Consider the following 23,231-nt stretch of genomic DNA (forward strand, 5'->3'; position numbering starts at 1 on the left):
TCTATTGATCAGCGGTGAAGCTGAGGTTTTGTAAGTAAAACTGTGACAACAGGTACAACAGTGGTTGGACTCCAGCTCCAAGGGGCGGTTGTTAAGCACCATAACAGCTGAGCTTTGACTTCAGTTATTCTTTTATCTAATTAATGATGTCTTTTGACCTGTCATTTTTAGATAATTCACTGTTATTTATTAAAATGTTACTTCATCATGTCTTTTATTATCTCTTTCTTAACATTTTGTATTTATGTGAACTAAATGATTTTTTCTTATACTGTCATATACTCTGCAAAAAATAAAAGGTATGAACAGAAAAGTGGAGCAAAAAAGAAATGGATGTCAGTTTCCTAAATAAAGAGTTAGAAGATGTGTGTAATGGTTTTAATAAAGAGAAATATGGATACAATAATCAATGCATTATTCATTTTTCATAGGGTACTAGCATAAATTAAGATTGTTTGTGCACTTATTTCTATTAGAAACAATGTGAGATCCTTGCTTATATCAATGATTGATTAACATTTACATCAACTGCGTTATTACTACACGGGAAACAAAAACTTCAGATGAAGGGATTTCACACAACTACTCCAGAATTTGTTTTAAGAGTTTACTTAACTTTAATAAAGCCTTTAGTTACCATTTGGATGACGATAACTGCCTTAAAATAAAGTGACGCAATATAAAGGAACACACACTGCAACAAAATAAAGTCTAGAAACTCCCTGCTGAGAACTCACACCTCTTACAGGGTTACTGCATCATCACAGAAATATTACACTGACTTCTTAATGTGCATCTGTGTATGTGTATGTGTGCGTGTGTGTGTTGAGTCAGTTGATGTTGTGGAGACAGACAACTAGTATTTAGGACATGTGAAATGTGTCTTCCTAAATATACTCAGAGGTTAAATTTACTGCAGCCAAACTAAGTGTGCCAGTGCAGTGCATTGAGACCACTTGGTGGGAAGTCATTTGGAGCATTTACTCAAGTAAACTGTGAGACACTTATACTTTATCCGGTAGTTGGTAAGTTTTGTTTTCCTTTTCAAGCAAAGAATGTGGAATATAACAGCTGCACTATCAATTCTGCAGCTATGTATTAAAATCCTCACCTGTAGTTGGCCAAGTTTGTGATAACACTCACGACCCCCATTCACTTGACATGAACTCACTTGCGACCGTGAAAACAAATGCATGCATTGCACTGCACCAAACCTTATGGTATTCAGTATTTGTTAAAAATAACCGAGTGAATGCAAACGTGTCTTAGTTTTGGAGAGAATCGTATTATGTTATTATCTGATAATCCCATTTTAGTCAGCGGGCTGTGAAAAAGCACTTATGTTTAATTTAATCCACTTTAACAGCTGAACTACCACCTTTCTTACACTGTTTCATCATAAACTGGACATTATAACAGAAAGTAATGAAAGTGGGATTTAGTGCTGGACTGTTATATCAGAATACATTCATTTTCACTAGTGTACCTAATGTTTTGACCTGTGAGTGTAATTATAGTTACAATAGTCAGATATGTATAGTTATAGACTAATATGGAGTTTCTTCCATGTGGGACTTCTGCATGTTGGTTGTATTTATCCCAGCGCAGTGTTCAGATCATACACATATGGGATGCGAGAGACGCCAGCGCGCATGCGCGGCGTCATCGTAGTCATCTGACGGGTGGGCTCTGTGGACGTTTCGCAGCGGCTCCGGTACATCGAGGGCCACCGCTGTTTACACGGAGCGGGACTCGGACAGCCTCCGCGAGGGGACCATCCACCGCGGCGGATAACACGAGCGTTCAGTTCGCGTTCGGCGAGAAGCCACAGAGTCGACCCGCGGGGAGGGTTTTTTTTTTTTTTTTTTTTTGTGGAGGTTTGCAGGCGGCGAAGTTTCTCCTGCGATGTAGCCGAGCAGCGCAGCGGAGTGCGGGGGTCGTTGTGTGAATCGCTCGGTGGCTGCATGGCTCTTCCCAGGGATGCCATGAAAAAAAAGACACAGTGAGTGACCGAGAGACCGCTGCTGCTCCTCGCTATCGCGGACGCGGTGGTGGCGGTGGAGGCGATGGATGCTGGTGAAAAGGTCCACGTCAGGTAGCACTCACGAAGATCCAGGGAGAGCTGAACGTCTCTGTCGCACAGTCGAGTCGCCGCCGGGGCTGCCTAAAGGATGGATTTCACCCTGCTCCGGAATATCATCCGCAGATACGTAAGGCCCCCCTCCATCTGTCAACACTGTCACAACTGTAGCTCCGTGTCTGCAGAACATGCATGAAACGTGTTTCCCATTTCACTTTTTTTTTTTTTTTTTTTTTTTTTGCACCTGGCCCGCGTTGCAGTTTAGATTTTCCAGAAGCGTGGACGCGCCGCGTGATAAATACTCATCTGCAATGATAAACATTTCACTCTAGCCGCTTTGGCAGGCCGTGGGCTGTGGGGCTTTGCAATGTTTTTTTTTTTTTTGTGGAGCTGAATGGAGAATGTGCCAGTGGCTACAGATGCAGCCGTTTCTGGTGAATGTGTAGAATAAAAATGAACTTCACTGACCTATTTAAATCAATTCCCACCAAACTACCCACTGCTGGCTTCCACTGGCACAAGTCTGCAGAGGGAATAAATCCCAATTAGGACTCAGGAGAACTGAGAGGCCCTGTTGGCACTCGCACACTTTGCAGCAGTAGTAAATTTTTACAAGATGCACCAGCTTGTCCTCACGTCCGGCCCGTGAGGAGTTTGTGCAAAGTGAAACGAGGCGCTCTCATGGAGAGGTCAGCGAAGCTACACCGTAATCTTTAATCAGTTATCAGGGCAGGAAATAGCCACGTAATAACAATGAATCCCGTAACCGCATTACTGGTTGGCCGGGTCTGAATGGGCCGGTGCCATCAGCAGCTTCTGATTATCTAGCACAGGACAGGAAGCAGCTGCTTGGTGGGTGGTTGATTTAGAGACAATAAAGTGTCCGTGAGGAACACACGCCGAAGGGCCCGGTGATGCTCATCAGACTGGGCACCACTGGTGTACTGACACATCCGCTGTTTACAGTCAGTGATCCCCTCACCTGATCTCAAGTCCGGCTCAGGTGCTGTGGCGTTAACTAGGGTGTGGGTTTCGGCTAAGTATGTTTCTTTTGTACAAATCAACGTTTGTGTGTGTGCAGCTGGAGAGTGGCCGTGTCCGTGGAGCTTGACGGATGCTCCACCAGGGCTAATATCAGGGGAAATCAGATTCATTAGTGAGGCGGTGGAGAGGAGGCTGGGTCACCGAACCTGCCCCTCATCTCTCACCCTTCTCCCTTTGCATCCCCACTCTGGAACAGTAAGAAGTGGACAAGGAATTCATCTTTAATTCAATTATCTGCATATTGATTTAATATTGGACTGGTGGATGATGTATATCTGGGCCTCCATCACTTGTGCATCACCTTCTATTAACCCCGGCATATTCTGAACAGCTGCTCCCCTAATGAGGCTACAGAAATTACATCATGCGAGGTGATTACCTTGTGATGTACGGGGGGAGTTCAAACCTCTCCTCTGGACGGAGAGAGCAGCGCATTCCCATCAAGGTCACTGCCTAAATGTAGCCGGCGGCCAGTCTTATCACAATTTTAAGTATGTCTTCATCACCCCTTTCCGGATGCGCACCTCACAGGCAAGTTCGCGAGCCTCTGAGTTTGTGTCTTGTTTCCTTATTATCACGCCGTCGGTTTTGACCTGACCTCGGTGCATTTTTGGGTGAGGGAAATTAGTTTTTCAGTTCAATTTCACGCTTATTTCCTACACTGTGTGTTCGTTCAGTGCAACTCGGCCGACTACGCTGGAGATAAAATTATAAAGTCCTGGACTTACTTCCAATCGTTCCTGGCTGTACCGTCCGACAACCTTTTAAATTGGCAGATACACGCACGCGGCGACTGACGTTGAAAGACAAGAAATAAAAAAACACTGAAACATTTAAGTGATCTGTTGGCTTCCGAGAAAGCTGATGAGTTCAAAAGTATTGTTTACATCTAAAAAGAACAGCTGTGAGACATAAATCATGGTGTTTTTCATGATTTGGGGTTAAACTACGCCTTTACCTTCACCTTGACCGCTCGTGTGTCTGAAAAAACTGCAGGTGAATTGTATCTGTGCAGGGCTGCAAACTGTCTTTGTGAAGAAATAAATGGCGTCCTGGTGTTTTCCAGTGCGTGAAGTATAAATGGGACGTTTTGTTGCATAATATTTGAAACCTGTTAAACTTTGTTCGTCCTCCCAGCATTAAACAGTGGCTAAGCTTCGTGAAGCGAGATATACAATGTGATATGCGCGTGTGCGCACATATTTTCTATATTGTCTAGATTTTATCTATAACGGAAGTTGCGTGCGTGGGTTAAATGTGTGTCCACTCTCTTCAGTGCCCTTTTCACGTCCGATAATAATAGCGATGCCGTGATGCCTCGGACTGGTGCAAACTGTGAGAACTGCATGAGGTCATGATCTAGAAAAGAAGGATGCTGGCATGAGTGGCTGATGGTCATTTAAAAAATAAAAAATGATACGTTAGACGTTAGATGTATTCATAAATCTTACAGTTTAATTTCCACGTCCTCAAGGCAACAGCATTTCAGTTTATGTCGTTATTATGTCCACGGCATTCTCTCGTGTTCAGTTTTATTTAGCCTCGCTGCCCCGCGTCCTGATTGCTCTTTTCATCTGATCTCTAAACGTTTAACTGTTAACTCTGGCGGAGATAAAAGGTAAAGGCCAGTGATGTCTTCCTTTGATCAAAAAGGTACCAGCGGCGTGGAGTGTGCTGTAGGGCTTCCAGCAAGTTTACAGCTCTTCGAGAGCCTGGGCTGGTGTTGAAAGGCAGGACACAGCCTGCTACATTACCACATTAGTTCCTGCTGCTACAAACGGTTAAGGGCAGTCTATTCCTGTCCGCTACCCCCCCCCCCCCCCCCCCCCTTGGAGATGGGGCCCTGGCTGAGAGACAGCGGTGTTGCAGTAGGTGACAAAAAACACACAGGATTTGTGTTTGGGCTGAGCTTTGCCCGTCGGCTTATGTGCATATATCAGAGAATACATCCCCGCTGGCTCCTAAGGATGATTTTCGGATCCCGCGGCTTCTCCGGAAGACAAAACTTTTCATGGCAAGACACAGTTTCAAACATCCGTTGACGTACGGACGTTAAAATGCAGGCAAAAATGAGGGGTTCTGAGGATGCAGATTACGTTGACAGGAGAAAAAGGAGCGAAGAGAGGGAAGGGAGAGGAGAGGAGAAGTAGCACAGCTGGATTAAAGACTTACGTAACTGTTGGATCATGGCGAGTCAAGTGGGAGAGGAAGCTGGGACAACAACGGAATACCAATTTTTACCATTTTAAAGTAATCTTCTCATATTTATCCTTTGATTTTGTCGCAGCCATACAGTTATTTGCGTCATCAGGCATCTGGTGGCTTTCGTCGCGAGTGGTTGAGAGAGCATGTGCAGGCAGAAGCTCCAATTACTGAAAGAATTCTCAAATTCACTTTTTCTGGAATATTACACACACAGTCTTTTCTTCTTTTTTTCAACCCAAAATAAAAACATGAAACAGATGTTGCCAAATCCATTTTCACTTCATTAAAATAAAAAGAGAAAATCTTACACACTTGCTCATGAGTCCGCGTGTAATGAAGCCTCCATGAGGTCTTGTTTCTTTGCATTATGAAGGTGCAGCAGTCTGTTGCTGCTTACTGCGTTGCCATGGTGATTAATGGCTAATGAGCAGCGGTGGGGTGCATCTTGAACAGGCCTCCTTTCTTTTTAGCCGATCAAGGTCTTGAGGTGCCTTTTATCTGTGTTCAATGCGACCACAAACTAGACATCTTCAGCTAATAAGATGCTGAGCTGCTTTTAATATTCCCAAGAAAGATTTCCCCAGTGGCTGTGTTACTTTGTTCATTTGATTGACAGTGAGCAGTGTCCATTAGATTGGTACAGCTTGGCTCGTACCATGGGACTGCACCAGAAAGATGAAATAAAACTAAGAATGAATTGACTAGTTATTTACTAAATTGAATTGTGTCAATAAAACTTAAGAATTCTTGTAGAAGGTATTAACAAGAACAGCATGCCATTGTGTTTCATCACAGTAAATTTAACAGCCAAAGCTTTATATATGTAACTAAGATCTTCACACGTTATGAAATATACATTTTAAACAGTTAGTTGTATTATTCAGTTGATAAGTGAGTAAAATGTACCTGATATGCTAAGGTAACCAATGCTATTTAGCCATGTAACGGTAATCTGACGTTTTATTAGCATAATATTTTGCACTCTCAAGTGTGTTGCAAAGTGCATTTTACAATATTGGTAGTTTGAATCAGCATTAAACTGTCAGTTTTACCAAGTGTCATGTCAAGATATGTCAGCAGTGTTTCTACTTTCTTTTTTTATTCAGCCTAAAATGTTAGCAAGCTAACGTTGGCTGTAGCTCAGTTAGTGACAAAGCTACTTGGTGTAATGCAGCCTTCAAATGACGCTTGTGATTACAACATGCAAAGTCGTGCGCACAAAATCGTCCGAGTCGCGAGAAAACTTCTTGTTCTGTCAGTGTCTAGAAACAACAGCGGTTTAGCAAGCTAACTTAAGCTAACTTAATGCTAAGGCATAATGAAAGGATGAAGCTGTTGGAAATATATTTTTGCTAAGATGAAGAAGAAGCTATATGTCTACATTACTCTATATTAACCTAACATTCACTCTTTCCATTTTTGAGAACGTTAGCCATTTGTGACCTTATCGAAAATTTCCAGTTACCTCAAGAAGGGGCTGTTCACACGCAATCTTATCGTGGTAATATTTAAATCATTTTTATGCAAGAACTGCTGTGTCTGTGCTGCGTGCAACATGTTTTAATGAGTAGGAGTTCATTAAGGTAGTCAGTGGAATTTGATCTGTGGGTTAATGAGAGATTTCCGCCTCTGCAGCACAGCATGGCAGGACAGTGGAGGAAGTGTGCAGCATGGGCATTTAATCAAGACAGTTAATGGTGTATATGTTTTATTACACCTCTGTGCTTGCGTGGCGCTATATCACGGAGGCGGCGCGGATAGATCACAGACCCAGCACTGCTAGGGTCAGGGGTAAGATTTCCCACAATGAAAATATATGTATTAGTACTCCTCTTAAGCACGAGGGAGCGAAGCGCCAGTGAACGGTTGACACATTAATAGAGAACGCCAGAACCAGAAATACTCTCAAAGCATTTTTAAAAGCACTTTTTTTAAAAATCCAGTTCAGACAGAAACCTCATCAGAGAGAGTGCACCACGATGCAGCTACAAACATAAAAGGAGAAGCTGCAGCAGTGGGATGTTTTGCTGTTATCAAATACATCCCGCCGTCGTGGATGATTGATGGTGATGTAAGAGCAGCCTCTCGTCTATCGTAGGAGGCCGTTTCATAGACGTTAATAAAGACAAAGCCTCCGCGTCCGGCGAACAACCAGCAAGCCACTTTGTCTGGTGGGGAGGCAAAGTGGAGAGGGAACTGTGGGACGAGGGGTTGATACGGATCAGCGAGGATTAATGCTCAGATAACCACGAACCACAATGCAATCTCTCTGTGTCTTTCTCCATCTCCCTCTCCCACAGTCACACTGTCATAGTGTGACACTCGCTGGCAGGAGATGGTGGGAACAAAGAGACAAGCCAGTGCAGATGGAAATATGCGGGGGGGATGAATGATAGAATCAAAGAAATGTGTGTTTAGGAGGGAAATGTTTGAATAGAATTGTATCGTAGATACACTCTAGGCTTCAGAAACAGATGAAAGAGACCGTTGAAATCGAAAGCGTTTTATAGCGAGAAATATTTGTCATTATTTGACAGAACTTTTGACAGAATTTACTGGTTAATCAATCCTGCAAAAAAAAAAAAAAGTTTGTGGCTGACAGAACGAGAAAAGGCCCTTAACCCTCTGGAGTCACATGACCAAGTTAAGACGACGTAGCAGCAAGACACAGCGTCGCTGAATCTCCGCGTCAACTTTTGCAGAAAGTGCTAACTTCAACCTCTATACCAGTTTTTAAATTGTGTTGATAGGCCAAGTGAAACTTTTAGATATTACTACTTATTGTTACACCTGATAGTTTTGTAAATGGTTGTAAGTAGTTGCACAAACACGTGTGATGCATCTCCTGCATTTTAATGGAAATGGTTACAAATAGCTTCTTTGTTTGCTTAATTTGAACATAAGCTTTTGAAATTTACACTTTAGATTTGCATTCGAAGTGGTAATAAAAGTGGTTTGTCAAACACGTTTGTGGTTTTCACAGTGGAAAATCTAAAAATCTTTGTCTTACTCTGATTTTATTTAGTTTTTTTGTGTGGTTTCAGGTGCAATGTGTTAATACAGTTTGTCAAAATGAAATAAAATAGTTGTAAAATGACTCTTGTGAGGTTGTGCTGTAATATTAGCAAACAAGGCAACAATGTAGTTAAAGAGCAGCTAATTATACTCAGGACTCTGGATAATTTGCAGCAGTAATATAAAGTATAATAAATCTAATCATTTTTAATTGTGAATAAATATGACACTATTATATGTCTTTTATGTCTGTTTGGTTTAATCAGTTATATCAGTTTTCTAAAAAAATAAAAAAAAAATTGTGCTGCATCATATCAGCAACATCAAGTTCTATTTTTACTGTCAACCTTTCTCCCTATTTGCTGATCTTTTTTAATTCTAGACGCACGTTGCTTTATTTCTGCAATTCTGACGTTATGTTTGCACTGTCCACCCCCCCTCGTCTCCTGGCCCCGTTACTGGCTTTCCACCCAACTTTCCTTTCCATCTCTCCCTCTCTTTCCATTTCTCAGTATCCCTCTGGGTCATGTTGCCCCCCTAATGTTTTGGAGGGGTCTCAAGTCGGCTCACACTGTTGGCTCTGTGTCTATTTTTATCCCTCTGCCAAGCGCTTGTTGATCATGGCGGACAAGTTTAGATCTGTGACTCTGGGGTTTTGGCTATAGCCATGTGTTGTTTTGCTGCCGATGTTTGCCGGCCTCAATTTAAGCCCCTGTTCAAGTTCTCCAGACTTGCAGATCGAGGGTACTATATTCACAGGATTACAGTGGGAAGTTTATGTCATGTGCACTGAAGACAAATGCATTAAAAGTTTAGCCCGCTGGCAATAACGAACTGCGTCTCTGCCAAAACGTTGAGGACATTTAAGGCAGCGAAGCGCTGCCTCCATTGAAGTGCTTGTTCCAGAACTTTTCTGCTAATGGTCAACACTTCTGCTTTGAGCTGTGTCAGGCAGGTAGCGTTTGCCAAAGGCTACACACTCGCGCACTGCCCACACTGACCAAGCCTTTGAGGGCCACGTAGGAAGCCAGGTGTGAAGCTGAATGCTGTGGTCTCCTGACACTTGCTTTGCCTTGGCGTGCTCTCTTCCCACAGTACCGTTTAATGAAGGACACCCTGGAGAAAATACACTGTGCTAAACTCCCAGAATGCACCTGGTTGGTCCCCTGGGAGCCACTTAGGTTTAATATAGATAAATGATGAGCTGACAGGTTTGCACGTACAGGATCTCGTGTGCGGTTCTATTTTTTTTTTTTTTTTTCATCAGTCAAGAATAGGTTATAAATTGTGCAACCGAGAAAATACTGGTTGAACTGAAGTAATGGAAGGAGAGTGCTGACTGTGGAAAGGCTCTGTGGGAAGAAGTGAAATGATAAATGACAAATCCACGCTAGCGTGACTCTGAGCTGATCCTACCTACACACATCTCCAAGCGCGCGCTCACCTTTCAGCCGAGGCTGTCTCTCATCTGTAAAGTTGTTCGTTGAAGTAAGTCAAGTCGTGTAGAGTAGTTGTGTGTATCGTTCTGTTTCCGGGGTTCCTACATGGAGCGTGGAAAGCGTGGAAAATGAACACTAGTGCATGGAAGATTTCCAAGTTCTAAGACAATTTTCTAAAACTTAAAATAATGAATGTCTAAAAACTTTACTTGGCAGCACAGCTAAAATGTTTGTGTGAGAGAGCACACAGTAAGCTACATAGATGATCTAGGATGGATGAGTCAACTTACAATTTACAACTTAAAACTGAATTTATCTGGGTTTGGTCTTAACTTATTTGTATGAGCTACACTACCTAGATTTAATCTCCTGGAAATTATTTGGTAATTTGGATTTGATAATTTATTCAAGTGATATGAAAAATGAAAAAATGACATGAAATATTTACTCAAATGCCATGAATTATATATATATTTTGGTCTGGAAAAAGTATGGTATTTTGAATTTTTTTTTTTAACTCACATGATGTTCACTGCATTTATGATGATTTTTTTCAAATAAGATATATAATCAGATGACCAACCTAAAGCTGTACACACCAATTATGACCTGATACTGTGTAGGTGTCCTTTGTGGAGACCTGCCTCCTTTTAGGTCAAGTACTAGCAAGTAGGTTATGAATTCAAGTGAATGATTCAACCCGTTTTCTTGTCTCTCTACCTGCATGGCTATTCATGTGTCTGTGTTATCTCTTTCTTTGTCAGTGTGTGGGGGAGGAGAACTGGGTGGACAGCCGGACGGTGTACATCGGGCATAAAGAACCCCCGCCGGGAGCCGAGGCCTACATCCCTCAGCGATATCCCGACAACCGCATTGTCTCCTCCAAGGTGAGGGAGCCCCAGCCCACGATTTAGTGTCATTACGCAGTTAATCACCGTCCTTTGTTTCAGATCCAGACAAGCATGTAATCTCTTTTGTCGCCATGTTCTTAAGGAAGACACACTTGACTTTGTTGAGCTGTGCATCACAGGTTCTCTTGCCAGAAGGACTGTTATGACATCCCATTGTTCCCCCTCTCTCTTTTCATACGTGTTAATTGTACTGTTGCTGTCACTCTGCCTCCACAGTATACCTTCTGGAACTTCATTCCCAAGAACCTCTTTGAGCAGTTTAGAAGAATCGCTAACTTCTACTTCTTGGTCATATTTTTGGTTCAGGTAAGCAGTGATTACTTTTTCCACGCGTCATTCATCTGAGCATAAAAGAAAGCGGCCCTAAGAAAATAAGCAAAACTCAAAAACCTTCTCACAAACATCTAAAAAAAAAAAAACAACAACAACTGCATTTTCATTTTCTTCACAAAATTACCCTAAATTTAATTCTGTCTGCCTTTGAATCTTAAGATATTTTCACGGCAGCTGTGAGGTTTAAACGCCGCATTTTTCATGCATTAAGTAACAAAATAGTGCAGATTAGACACCTGGATTTATTTTTGGGGTATTAGTTTTAGAACAGGATTTTGTGTTAGCTTGACATAGCATAAAATGAGGAACATCTACACCAAAGTTCCTGGTACATCTGAACACAAAGCTAAAACAACTGGCGATATGGCTCGTTGAAGAAGTTTAAGTTCAGGTTCCAAAGTAAAATCTAAACTTCCCACCACTCATTTCGAACAGTTAATTTAATGAGCATGTCTTTGGACGTTGGGTGGAAGCTGGAGTACCCGGAGAGATCCCACAGGGAGAACATGCGCACAGAAAGGCCCCAGTGATTCAAACCCAGAACCTTCTTGCTGTGAGGAGTCAGTGTTAATCACCACAGCACTGTGCTGACCAAGAAACCTTTAAAATATGAGAAATATTTAGAAAATTAATTGATTCCTTATGAGATGGACGTGCAGTTTAATTTAAGGTACTTCAAAGCTGCAAAGAGGCATTAACTCTTTCAGCATAGACACAATTCTTTATCTCTGGCTACTTTTCTCACATTCTTAAGTTTTCCCAAAGACAGTATTCTGAATGTTTTTTGAGTTCCTTTCGTTCTATTTATTTATTATTTGTCTATCATATTTAAAGTCTGTAACAAACAAATCCTGTAAAAATAGCTTGACAGTTGAGTGTTTTATATTACTTTAATCGTGTAGACACAGAATTCCTCTATAAACATAATGCACGTAGGACTGAGCAGCACTGAACCGAGATGTCATATCACAGATGGCAGCAGTCAGCGCGGCCTCTGTGTATATATGTCTCTGTCTTTCAGGTCTCATTGTTTCCTCGTTTCAAAATAAGAGCAATTACCCAAGATTAACAGTTAAATCCTGCACCTGGGTCCTGTTTGAGGCTACCTGGATGAGGGTTGTCTAATTGTTGTCTAATTGTTTATGCAGTGCTATCCTGTGATAGTGATGACTGCTCTAAATCAGTAAATCAGAACCTTCTCATGAGCCGCTATACTGCACCAAATATTGATTAGCGTAGCTAGGGCTAACACTGAATAGAAGAGGAGAAGCTGCATTAAAGGAAGTTCATTTACAGGGACGCAGCTGAGCAGCAGCTTGCGTCTTTGTGCTGTTTTATCGGTAGCATGTGAAATTCTACACCGTCTTAATGAGGCCGACTGGGCACCAGTGTTCCTTTTTTCTTTGCTGCTCTCATCAACATATCTAAGAAAAAAAATGAAAATACAACCTATCAGTCGATTATTGTTCAATTAATAGTAGAGGTTATGTGAGCTGGCGTACTTGATTTGTTCTAGACTCGTGTTTGACTCCTTATACTCTAGAGCCTTTTCCCCTGCTGCACTCCCAAACTGACCATACTTGGCATCCTCTCCTCTCTCCGCCCTCCCCCCACCCTCCGCATCCTCCTCCCGCTGTTCCTCTCTCTGTCCCTCTTGCAGCTTATCATCGACACCCCCACCAGTCCAATCACCAGCGGCCTGCCCCTCTTCTTTGTTATCACTGTCACCGCCATAAAACAGGTAGGACACACACAAATATGCTCACGTTTCCGGGAAATATTGCCCACGGTGATCCACTTCACACAAGAACTCCCTGCACACACACACACACACACACACACACACACACAAACAAACACTCACTACCAATCGGCTGCTCTATTATCTGTATATACACATTCCTCTCCCAGCGAAGGGACATGCCATTGAATATGTCTGGTGATGTGGGAAATATGATAATGAATGGTCCCCTCTGTTAATCACACGAGCTGAGGATCCCGTGCCCCTGGGAGACGCATCATCTCCCTACTGTGTCGCAGCACTGAGGGATGGGGTACTATCAGTGATAGATCGGGCTCTTCTGGCTAAGGAAGCCTGAGCTTTAACGGGACATAAATCTAAAACATGACACGTTGGCTAGAAATCCAGGAAACAGGTCACTAAGCTTCGGGAGCACAATGCTAATTAATTACAGCGTGTGACTTTCACCTCTCTCCCTGTTTTTTTTTTTTTTTTTATGGTCTTATGCTCTGCTCTGGCCCCAATTCTCTCTGCACAATAATCTATACTCTCGGCCGTCCTTTCCCCTCCTTACGCTCTTGTTTTCTGTTCCTCTCTTGCCTCGTCTCTCAGGGTTATGAGGACTGGCTCAGACACAAGGCTGACTGCTCCATAAACGAGTGTCCGGTGGACGTGGTGCAGCAGGGGAAGGTGGTGAGGACACAAAGTCACAAGCTACGGGTAAGGATGGCCTCATTAGAGCAGCGTAGCACCTGAGGCCAAACAGCAACGCTGCCGTAGTGCTGCATAGCTCACTTTCTCTCCGCAGTTTTGCTTCTTTTGGCCTCTCTTTGCCCTTTCCTTTCTTTCCCGCCAATTAATTCCCCTGGAAATGTAGTCGACTGTGCCCCAGCGCACCACCTAAGAGTCCCCTCGAAGGTGAGCGGGGCTGATGTATTTCATGAGTTAGGATATTTCTGTCATCATACCCTGATGTTGTCTTATGTCATTCTGATGCAACGGCGGATCACTAGGCAGGGTTGGCTCAGTCTGAATCTTGAAAATTCTTTTTAAAGGTCCCACATCATGCAAAATTAACTTCATAAAGGTTTTTCTAACAGTGATATTTGTCACCATAGCCTGTCTATGAGGTCCCAGAAGTTTTTAGCCCCAGTTCTTAGCGAATATGTGTTCAAACAGGCGGATCTTTCCCTTCTTGACGTCATGTGGGGAAGACGCTAATGTCACTGAAAAAGCCACGCCCCCTTATGGGTGACAACAAAGGAGAAGTTGCTGCGTTGTGTACTGGTTCAGGACCAAGGATGATTTTTTCAAAAATCAATGGTGTTTGACCTCTGACACCTATATGAAATTGTTGAATAAACGTATAATATGGGACCTTTAACATATCAAAACCCATCGTTGCTCCACGCGACGACTGCAGTTTGTTTTATTGTTACTGCTTTCTCATGTCAAGTTCAGCTTCACTCACATGATTTCCTGTATTTTGGGCATTATACTGTGGAATCACAAGTCCAAAAGACTTCTTTTAAATTCTTTAAATTAAACATTTCAGTCCCGGTTGATTTGGTGACACGTGTAGCCACTGGTGGTAACAGCCAATGAATTCTGTGGGTAACAAAACAAACTATTGTCTTTTTAACAAAGAAGTCAGACACTAACTGTGCCTTTTTCCATCATTCTGCAGAGAAGTTGAATGTTTGCAGCGTCTTCGTTTTGTTCCATTAGTCCAAAGGCCATTAGTAAAGATCACTGAGGAACGCATTGCATTTCTTGTGACTGCTTCATAATAAAAGTCCACTTGTGTTTTACCACTACAATAAAGCCAATGTTAGGCTGCAGCAGATGGAAATGTTCTGTTTGGATTATCAGCTCTCTCCGAACCCAATGGCAACTACTTAATTTATCATTCTGTATTCATATCCAGACATTTCCGTCAGTGATACATAGGCTCAGTCACCATTGTGTCCATTTATTCTGAAACAAAAGTGTCACCATAAGTCATCTTTATTAAAGTGTGAATCCGCTCAGCCCGCTTTTTTTTTTTTGGCTTCTCAGAAATCCAATTGCTCTTTATTTTTAATTTCTGACAGATGAGCTGCCTGGGATGTGTTTACTGCCCTGTGGTCAGTGTGAGTGTGTGTGTCATTTATAGCCGAAATGCTTTTAAAGGTCACATGGCCACCTGTCACCAAATCAAGCAAAGAAAAAAAACAAAACAGAAAGAGTTTGAAGATAATCCCGGAAAGCATCTCAATACTGCCGTTTTATTTGGCATCACTGAAGCTGTGGTAAATACTGTGTGTATGTGTTGGAAGGCTACGGGCGTGGAGTCAACTCAAAAGAAACCACAGTTCACGTCCATGTTTATATTACTCATTAAGTTGTGGCTCATTTACATATTCTGAGTAGTTTTTAGTTGAGAATGGAAAATCTGACACATGGAAAAACAGGCTAAATCTGGTACATACAATAATCACCAGAGATTTAGGCGGAAGCTTTTCACCATTTGTTTCTGGCTAATTTTTGTCAGTTGCAGTGGTTCATTGTTGGATTTGATCCACTTAGGATTTTTTGCCTAAACAGAAAAATCCCCATGCATAATATAAGCATTTGTTCATTGTATCGTTTTTTTCTGCTACCATAAATGATGATATACTGTACGTGTCAAAAAAAGACATTATGACCTCTAATATTATGTAGGTCTCCAAAACAGTTGTGATTTATCAGAGAATCGCCATAGCCCTTCTGAGGGTCTATTGTGGTGTCTGGCAACACAATGTTGTCAGTGGGGGCCTTTGGGTCCTATGTGTTGAGAGGAGGAGCTTCTGTGGATCAGACGTCGCACAGATACCTGATCAGCTTGGGATCTAGTGAATTTGGAAGCCAGGTGAAAACCTTGTGAATCTTGAGTTGTTCTTAAATCGTTTTTTTTTGTGTCTGCGTCAGGCTGCATCCTGCTGGGGATGGCTGCTGCCATCAAGGCGTGTCGTTGCTATGGGGCGGGGGAGCTTGGTCCGGTCTAGGTGGATGGTACATGTCTAAGTAACATCCAGACTCTCCTGCCAGTGGTCATAATGTTATGCCTGATTGGTGCATAGGACAATAATAGCAAGGATGCTAGAGTGGTTATGGAATGGAAGAAATGAGACACGCATCAATACAGTTGTGGTTTCATTTCCAGTTTTTCCTGGTTGAATGTCAGGATGTCTGCGAAGAAAACACGAACCAGCGCCACTTAGCCGACTTCCTTCCCAGCAGAAATCGCTCCTGTATCGTCAAAGCATGAATGAAAACGGTGTCAGATTGCCTCGTCGCCTCTCGTGTCCCTGCGTAGATGCCGTACGCTGTTTTTCGGTCTTATTTTACCGTTGTGTAGGCAGGTATGTAGTAGGTGGCGGTACATCTAATTTCTGCTGTGTCTGCCGTTGTTGTTGACTGTGCAGAGCCTGTGTGGGATGTTGGGGGTCAGATCAGAATATAGCTTCAGCACGGCTGCCAAGTATTAACGACTGCAGAGCAGCGTAGTTAATGCAGTAGTTTTCCCCCATTTTTCATTGGCTGAGAACGCCATTCTAAATCCATATGCACCATAGTTTATCTTTGTCTGTATGCTTTGTCTGTCACCGTTACTATCCTTTCCTTCTTCCTCACTTCGTTTTTTCCACCGTTCTCACCATCTGTCCCTCCTCCAGTGATTTTCTTTTTTTTTTTGGTACCAAGGTTTCTCAGTGCCGTAGATCAAAGAAGAGGATTAGACTGCGAATTGGGAGCAGAATAATGATGAATACATTAATCATGCAGAATCAGAGAGCGTGTGTCATGTGTATGGTCACCGTGGAGATGGGATTTATCAGAGTTTAAGCTGCTCTCCTCGCATAATCCGTTATGCAACTTCTCAATCCTTTGAAAAAAAAAAAAAAAAAAGGAATGGTAAAGGATGAGCAGACGATTACCCTCAGGTCTGTCTGGTTGTCTTTCACTCTTTGTGTTCGTATGGACAAAAAAAGACGGCTTCACATTTATTATTTATCGACACTAAAGCCACTGTGGGGTGTGTCTGGTCTCTCCCCTGTCAGGTGGGGGACGTCGTCATGGTGAGGGAGGACGAGACTTTTCCCTGCGACCTCATCCTCCTCTCCTCCAGCCGCTATGATGGGACCTGCTATGTCACCACCACCAGCTTGGACGGGGAGTCTAGTCACAAGGTGTAAAGACTAGTGCATGATACTGATTCTTTTTATGTCTGATTGCTTAAAAATAAACTGGTTGTAAAAAGTCCGGGATATTAATCAGCAAGATTTAAAGCCCCTTTAAGTAGTAAAGTGCCAGCGATATAATATCCAGGCTTGAAAGCAAACAATATGGGCCTGGTTATGTAATACAGTAGTACAATAGCGTTACTGGCAATACTTTTAATGCTTCCATAGCAACAAAAGAAAACAGCTCTGGTGGCCTGTCACAAAGACAATGTATTATTTATGGTAAATCTTCACATTAAATATGAAAATTAGAGGAAGAGCCGTGGTCACACTTCCAGGAAACGTGCTATCCTGTTCATCTCATCTCGCTCTCGTACAAAACATAGCTTTCACAGCTTTTACGCATTTATCTCTAACCTGTTTCCAGTTTGAGAGCCTTAAAGTACAGTTGAAACGCGTCTGCATTTGAGGCTTGTTTGTTTCCGCAGTTTTTTTAATTCTTTTAAAAATCGCAGATTAATTCATTTGCAGCTCCTTATAAATAATAATTAGGGCTGCGCGTGCAGAGCTGAAAGCTAAACTCAGCTTCAAGTGCGCACGTGTGCTTATTTTTTTTGGCTTCTTTGTCCCACACAATTGTGAATCTTATTTGGAACTGTTTGTAAAATAGGCTGCGAAAGTGAATTCGCGAGCAGGAATTTCTTCTGTGTCGGAGATATTTATGGCAATAATCCTCACAAAACCATGCAGCGCTCATGCCTTCCGAAGACAGAAAAAGAGTTGCAATGGGGAGCTGTGCATTCCATCTTTCACACCCCTCCCTGCAGAGAAAGACAGGTGGCTGCGTTCAGCTTTGTCTACAAGTGAAGCCAGCGTTCCTTTCCAAGGTTGCGTTTGTTCTCTTATCCCAGAAGGTTTTTTGCCTTTTCATGGTGCTGAAGACAGATTGGCCTGCAATCTGATTTCTCAGTGACGGTAAAATTAAAACTACATAGGATAAATATAAGATTAAAGTTGAAAAGAAAATGCTAATAGACTGCACTCTGTTAAACGATGTATATATTAAAAAAAACAATCATCGGGTTAATTCAGCAGTGAAAGATTTGATTGTCACAGCCCCACCCTTTTCACTCAGCGCATGCAGACGCTCACAAATGCATGATGATGTAGGTGACACACCGTCACGCCTGCATTTTCACCTTTCATCTGATGTTCTTTGGTGTCACTCACGCCACCGTATGCATGGCTGAGCACACGGGCACGCACTCCCAACATAGTGTAGAGCCCTCAGCCCACCCTCCTCGTACAAGCCCTCCGGTCGACCCCCCTCGTGCGCTCGCCGTCCCAGCATGTGTCCCCCGCTGACCCGGGGAGCACTCCATTACAGCTCATCTCGCCACCTTCCCCTTTTCTCCCAGACATTTAGAAAACCTGCTGAGGCAAAGGCGTCAAATGAACCCTGTTCTCATTAGTGGCTGCGGGTGACATTTTCCTCTGTTGTCTTCTTCTTCTTCTTCCCCCCCTGCCTCCAACCTTTCCGTCTCAGACCTATTATGCCGTACCAGATACCATGGCCTTTAGAACAGAGCAGGAGGTGGATTCGCTACATGCCACTATTGAATGTGAACAACCACAGCCTGACCTCTACAAGTGAGTCTGACACGTGCTCACTGATGCATCTTCATAAGCGGAGCTCGTAACAAGCTCCGAGCCCGTCGCGTACGTTCTGATTTGATTTTGTTGTGACTTTGTCCAGATTTGTGGGACGCATCAATATTTACAAGGACAAAGAGGAGCCCGTGGCAAGGTGGGTGTGCTTCGTTTGTCAAGTTGCTGTTTTTAATTCCGTCTTTTTTTTTTTATTTTGCAGAGCGCGCTTTTTGTTCCTCAGATTAATACATATCTTTGATAATTAAGTTAAACTTAAAATTCCTGAATTTCATCCATTCTTACAGACCACTTGGGGCTGAGAACTTGCTCCTTAGAGGAGCCACACTGAAGAACACACAACATATTTATGGTAGTACCACATAGATTCAGTCTGCTTGATGTTTCTGGGCAGTTTTTGGTGTAAAGGAAAGACTCATTTGAAGTAGTGTTTGTCATTGTAGCTCTGTTTCTCTCCCTGCAGCGGTTGCAGTCTACACTGGCATGGAGACAAAGATGGCGCTGAATTACCAGTCTAAATCTCAGAAGCGCTCTGCTGTAGAAAAGTATGATTCGCATCCTCTTGTGAAATGATTTAGAGCTCATTCTTGAGTTTATTTCTCGAAGCATGATCCCATTTCTTTGTCTCTTGCAGGTCGATGAATGCCTTCCTGGTAGTGTACTTGTGCATCTTGATCAGTAAAGCAGTGATTAACACTGTTCTGAAGTACGCCTGGCAGTGGTCTCCTGACCGAGACGAACCCTGGTACAACCACCGGACAGAAGCCGAGCGCCAGCGCCACGTGGTGCGTTCATGATCCCCTACGTTAAACTAAAACTAAATCAACTAATTCAACGTTTTTCAGGCCAAGGACCCCCAAACTGCTGAGAGATTAATTAGGGACCCCCTATCTACTATATGTAGTTTATAATGAACTCGGCCTAGTGCTGTTGATAAATATACATTATTATCATCATCTTGCATTCAGTATTAAGCTATTCAAATAATACACAGGTTCAAATATTCATTTTTTTTATGTCGGGCATGTGCAACAGTAGAGTGGCTGTGCAGCTGCTCTGGCCCTGATGAGAAGCACACTCATCCAGCTTATCTGACCTTGGGTTAATATATGTTGATGGTAGCAAACTGCACTGTTAGTTTCTCCTCTGCTAATATTGCAGCGTGCTTTTGGATTTCACCTGCAGACTGAATAGGCTCTCGGCCAATTGCGGGGAACCCGAAAGAGTTGGTGTGTAATATGCGACCTCGTGATTGGCTCAGCAGTGATAGGGGCGGGGCTTACTGTGTATAGGAGGCTTAGATTGACAGGTCTAGTGTGGCGCTATGCGTGAAACGGCGCTCTGTTCCGACTGCTCCCTCATCACTGAATGAGTGAAGTCCCGACTGAAAGATAACCTCGATTTATCACTTTACGGAATATGTTGGATTCGTGTTAATATACATCAAAAATGTCCAATCAACCAAAGATTTTGCGACCCCCTCCCCTTCAGATCCCCTGTTGTAAACCTGTGCTTTAAAACATGTCTGTCATCTTTCTTCCCGCCTACTTCAGGTGATCCGGGCCTTCACAGACTTCCTGGCCTTCATGGTCTTGTTCAATTACATCATCCCGGTGTCGATGTACGTAACGGTGGAAATGCAGAAATTTCTAGGCTCCTACTTCATCACCTGGGATGAGGACATGTTTGACGAAGAGCTGGGAGAGGGGGCCCAGGTGAACACCTCTGACCTGAATGAAGAGCTGGGACAGGTACGTCAACGCACGCACGCATGCACATATAGAGACATTTGGTGACGGTATCTGCATGTGTACATCATGTAGACACGGCCTTACATGCTGTTCCTCTTCCCCTCTCCCAGGTGGAGTATGTGTTCACTGATAAGACAGGCACTCTCACTGAGAACAACATGGAGTTTATTGAATGCTGCGTCGATGGGAACGTCTACATCCCGCATGCAATCTGCAACGGCCAAATCCTCAGCGCTGCCTCCAGTATAGACATGATTGATTCTTCACCTGGAGGATACAGGAGAGTAAGTGTGTGTTTTTTTGATAAACTAAACAAGCCTTTAAAACCCCATCCTGAGTTGGAACTTAATGTTGTGGCAGATCGATGTATTATATATCCAATTCATGAAAACTTTTTCTTTGTGAAGCTTACTGCGAGTGTTTTGATTTGTCCTCTGGCGTACGGGAAAGTGATGAGATTGCATTTAAGTCAGTGGCAACAAAGATTAGTTTACATTTAATAAAATAAAAATTGCGCAGTCAGCATGCACAGCAGTCGCCACCTCAGATGGCTAGAGACGAGAGATAACAGCGCTCCCTGCCAAGACTTAAATGTGCCGAAAGGACGTTTTTTTGAGAAAGGTTGTACAAAGACGCCGTAGCAACGACTCTATTGAATCAATCATGTCCAAAAAAATAAATAAAAAATGACACAGAGCCTGAGAGTTAGTTCCATTTTTGCTTCAGTTGTGACCTTTGATGTGAACTAAGAAATAAAAAAAAAAGTGTTTCTGCCTCTGTCCGTAGGAACACGAGGATCTGTTTTTCCGGGCGTTGTGTCTGTGCCACACGGTGCAGGTGAAGGAGGAGGAGACGGTGGACGGCATCAAGAGAGGCATTCACCAGGGCAGGCCTACCTCCTTCTACATCTCTTCGTCACCGGACGAGGTTGCTTTGGTTGAAGGCATGAAAAGGTGAACGCACTAAAACGCTTAAGTAGCTACTTTAAAGGGTGGTAAAGTAGCGAGTCTTTAGTTTTGTTGGCATTGCTCTGAGACTCGAGGTTTGACTTTGGACGTCAGTTTGAAGCTTTGCAATGATATAGGAGTTGCTCTTTAGAGGGTTTGCATTGATGTCACTGCCGCCCGGAGCCACGGGCACCTGAGTGGCAAAAACACAGTGAAATGTATCGGTAAATACAGTGAGACTGGGAAAAATGATCGACTATGATCCATATGAACTAGTATGAATTTGGAAAAATGTATTAGCCTCGGTTTCAGTTAGGTTTAGGTTATGATAAATGTAGCTTAATAAAAGATGCTAATGCCAAGAGCTTTGAGAAGTAATGCTGGTCATACAATACTGTAGCGTCTGATCAGATGTTAAAAGGATGACGGAGGTTTCCGTGCCTGAATTTCAGTTGTTTCTTCATAATGCAGCTATCTATTTACTTCTTTTATCCTTTGCAGTCGGAGATACCTGTAAAAATATATCTCTGCTGCTTTTCAAATCCGTTGATTCAGTCAATCGCACAACAGCTCTTCCCCAATTACAATTTAGGTGCTATTGAAGCCTCTGATTCAAACTAATACTGCTAATCTCTCTTTGCCACTCAGTGACCGTAACCATGGAGACTTCAGCTTGCTGTGATGTCACGTGTACACCCTCTATAAAGTCATATTCAACCATTTTTCACATTTAATATTTGATTTGAAATATTTTACCAATCAATTTCTTTTTGCTTCATTTGGTGACTTTCAGCACTACATAAAAGAAGTCATTATATTTTATCTGCGTTTACGATCGTCATCCACCTTCCCTTTAATTAGGGTAGATTGTAAGAAAAAGGTCACTACGCTAATTAATTAGCAGGGTATGAACGCCCTCAAAAAATGAAGATTCACCTCATAGTCATTGTTTTGATGATTTTTAAATCCAAGTGAAGCCAAGCGAGGGCATATTAAAATGTGTCCCAGCAGTCGACGGTGGTTCTTTAATTCAGACCAGTTATGCTGGGTCAGACCGTCGTTAGTTCTGTGTCACACACACAGCCCTTTTCATTGATTACAATCAGTGCTGGCACAGCTGGGGTGCTGTCACTGGCAAAAAACAACAACAACAAAAAAATATCACAGGGTCTCCGACACACATAAAAAAAAAGGCTATATTATTAGATCTTTAAAACCTAGGTTGTATTTGTATTTACTTGTTTTGTCTGTCATATATTGCTTCATGTGTATTTTATTGCATCTTAATTTACTCTTGTTGCCAGGCTGGGTTACACCTATCTGAGACTGAAAGACAGCTACATGGAGATCCTCAACAAAGATGATGAGATTGAAAGGTTAGTCCGCTAAGTGTCTCTTGTGTTTACACCACAGGACGTAAAAGGAGTCAGTCGGTTGATGGAGATGTGGTAATATATCAGCTGGCTGAAGGGGAACAGCCTTCAGCTTGTGTTTTATGTTCGGCAAGGTTACAAAAAAAAAGAAAAAAAAAAAGAAACTAACACACAAACCACTAAGGAGTGGGAAGGGGGGGTTGTTTTTAGAAACCGCTCAATCGTATCTGGGGACTCCAGCTGATCGGTAAGAGTGAAAGCCAGCAAGATTCCAATAGAGAGGGGTTTTGTGGAAAGTGTCTAAATGCTTTTCATCTGTAGGGTGTGTTCGTGTAAGCGCCCTCTCTCTCCATCACTCTCTGCGGTGGCCTGTCAATAGAGCTATTTTAAGGAGGCAGAGGAACAGGAGAGGAGGGGAGGGAGGGTGCATTTTAGAGGTAATGGAAAGGCGAAGGTTCCAGAGTATTCTTACTCTTGCTGTTTTTGCACTTTAGAAGTAGCGTGCACTCAAAAAGTTGGGAG

General features: G+C 42.8%; 1 protein-coding gene across 6 annotated transcripts in view; it reads left to right on the forward strand.

The window, feature by feature from the left end:
* The first annotated feature begins 464 nt into the window (after positions 1-464).
* LOC125017417 (phospholipid-transporting ATPase IH-like) overlaps positions 465-23,231 on the forward strand; it is a 37,452-nt gene continuing 14,685 nt past the window's right edge. For all 6 annotated transcript variants that reach the window (XR_007113838.1, XM_047600546.1, XM_047600547.1 and 3 more), the window contains exons 1-15: positions 465-2,210; positions 10,548-10,670; positions 10,911-11,000; positions 12,688-12,768; positions 13,381-13,488; positions 16,848-16,976; positions 18,517-18,620; positions 18,727-18,777; positions 18,926-18,990; positions 19,102-19,183; positions 19,273-19,423; positions 20,192-20,389; positions 20,500-20,673; positions 21,176-21,342; positions 22,641-22,712. Coding sequence is in view for 5 of the 6 variants with exons in the window: in XM_047600546.1 (XP_047456502.1) it covers positions 2,172-2,210; positions 10,548-10,670; positions 10,911-11,000; positions 12,688-12,768; positions 13,381-13,488; positions 16,848-16,976; positions 18,517-18,620; positions 18,727-18,777; positions 18,926-18,990; positions 19,102-19,183; positions 19,273-19,423; positions 20,192-20,389; positions 20,500-20,673; positions 21,176-21,342; positions 22,641-22,712 (1,634 nt within the window). In the remaining variant the exon portion in view is untranslated. The remainder of the gene's footprint in view (positions 2,211-10,547; positions 10,671-10,910; positions 11,001-12,687; positions 12,769-13,380; positions 13,489-16,847; positions 16,977-18,516; positions 18,621-18,726; positions 18,778-18,925; positions 18,991-19,101; positions 19,184-19,272; positions 19,424-20,191; positions 20,390-20,499; positions 20,674-21,175; positions 21,343-22,640; positions 22,713-23,231) is intronic.

Source organism: Mugil cephalus, chromosome 12 (assembly GCF_022458985.1).
Source record: "Mugil cephalus isolate CIBA_MC_2020 chromosome 12, CIBA_Mcephalus_1.1, whole genome shotgun sequence".
Classification (NCBI taxonomy): domain Eukaryota; kingdom Metazoa; phylum Chordata; class Actinopteri; order Mugiliformes; family Mugilidae; genus Mugil; species Mugil cephalus.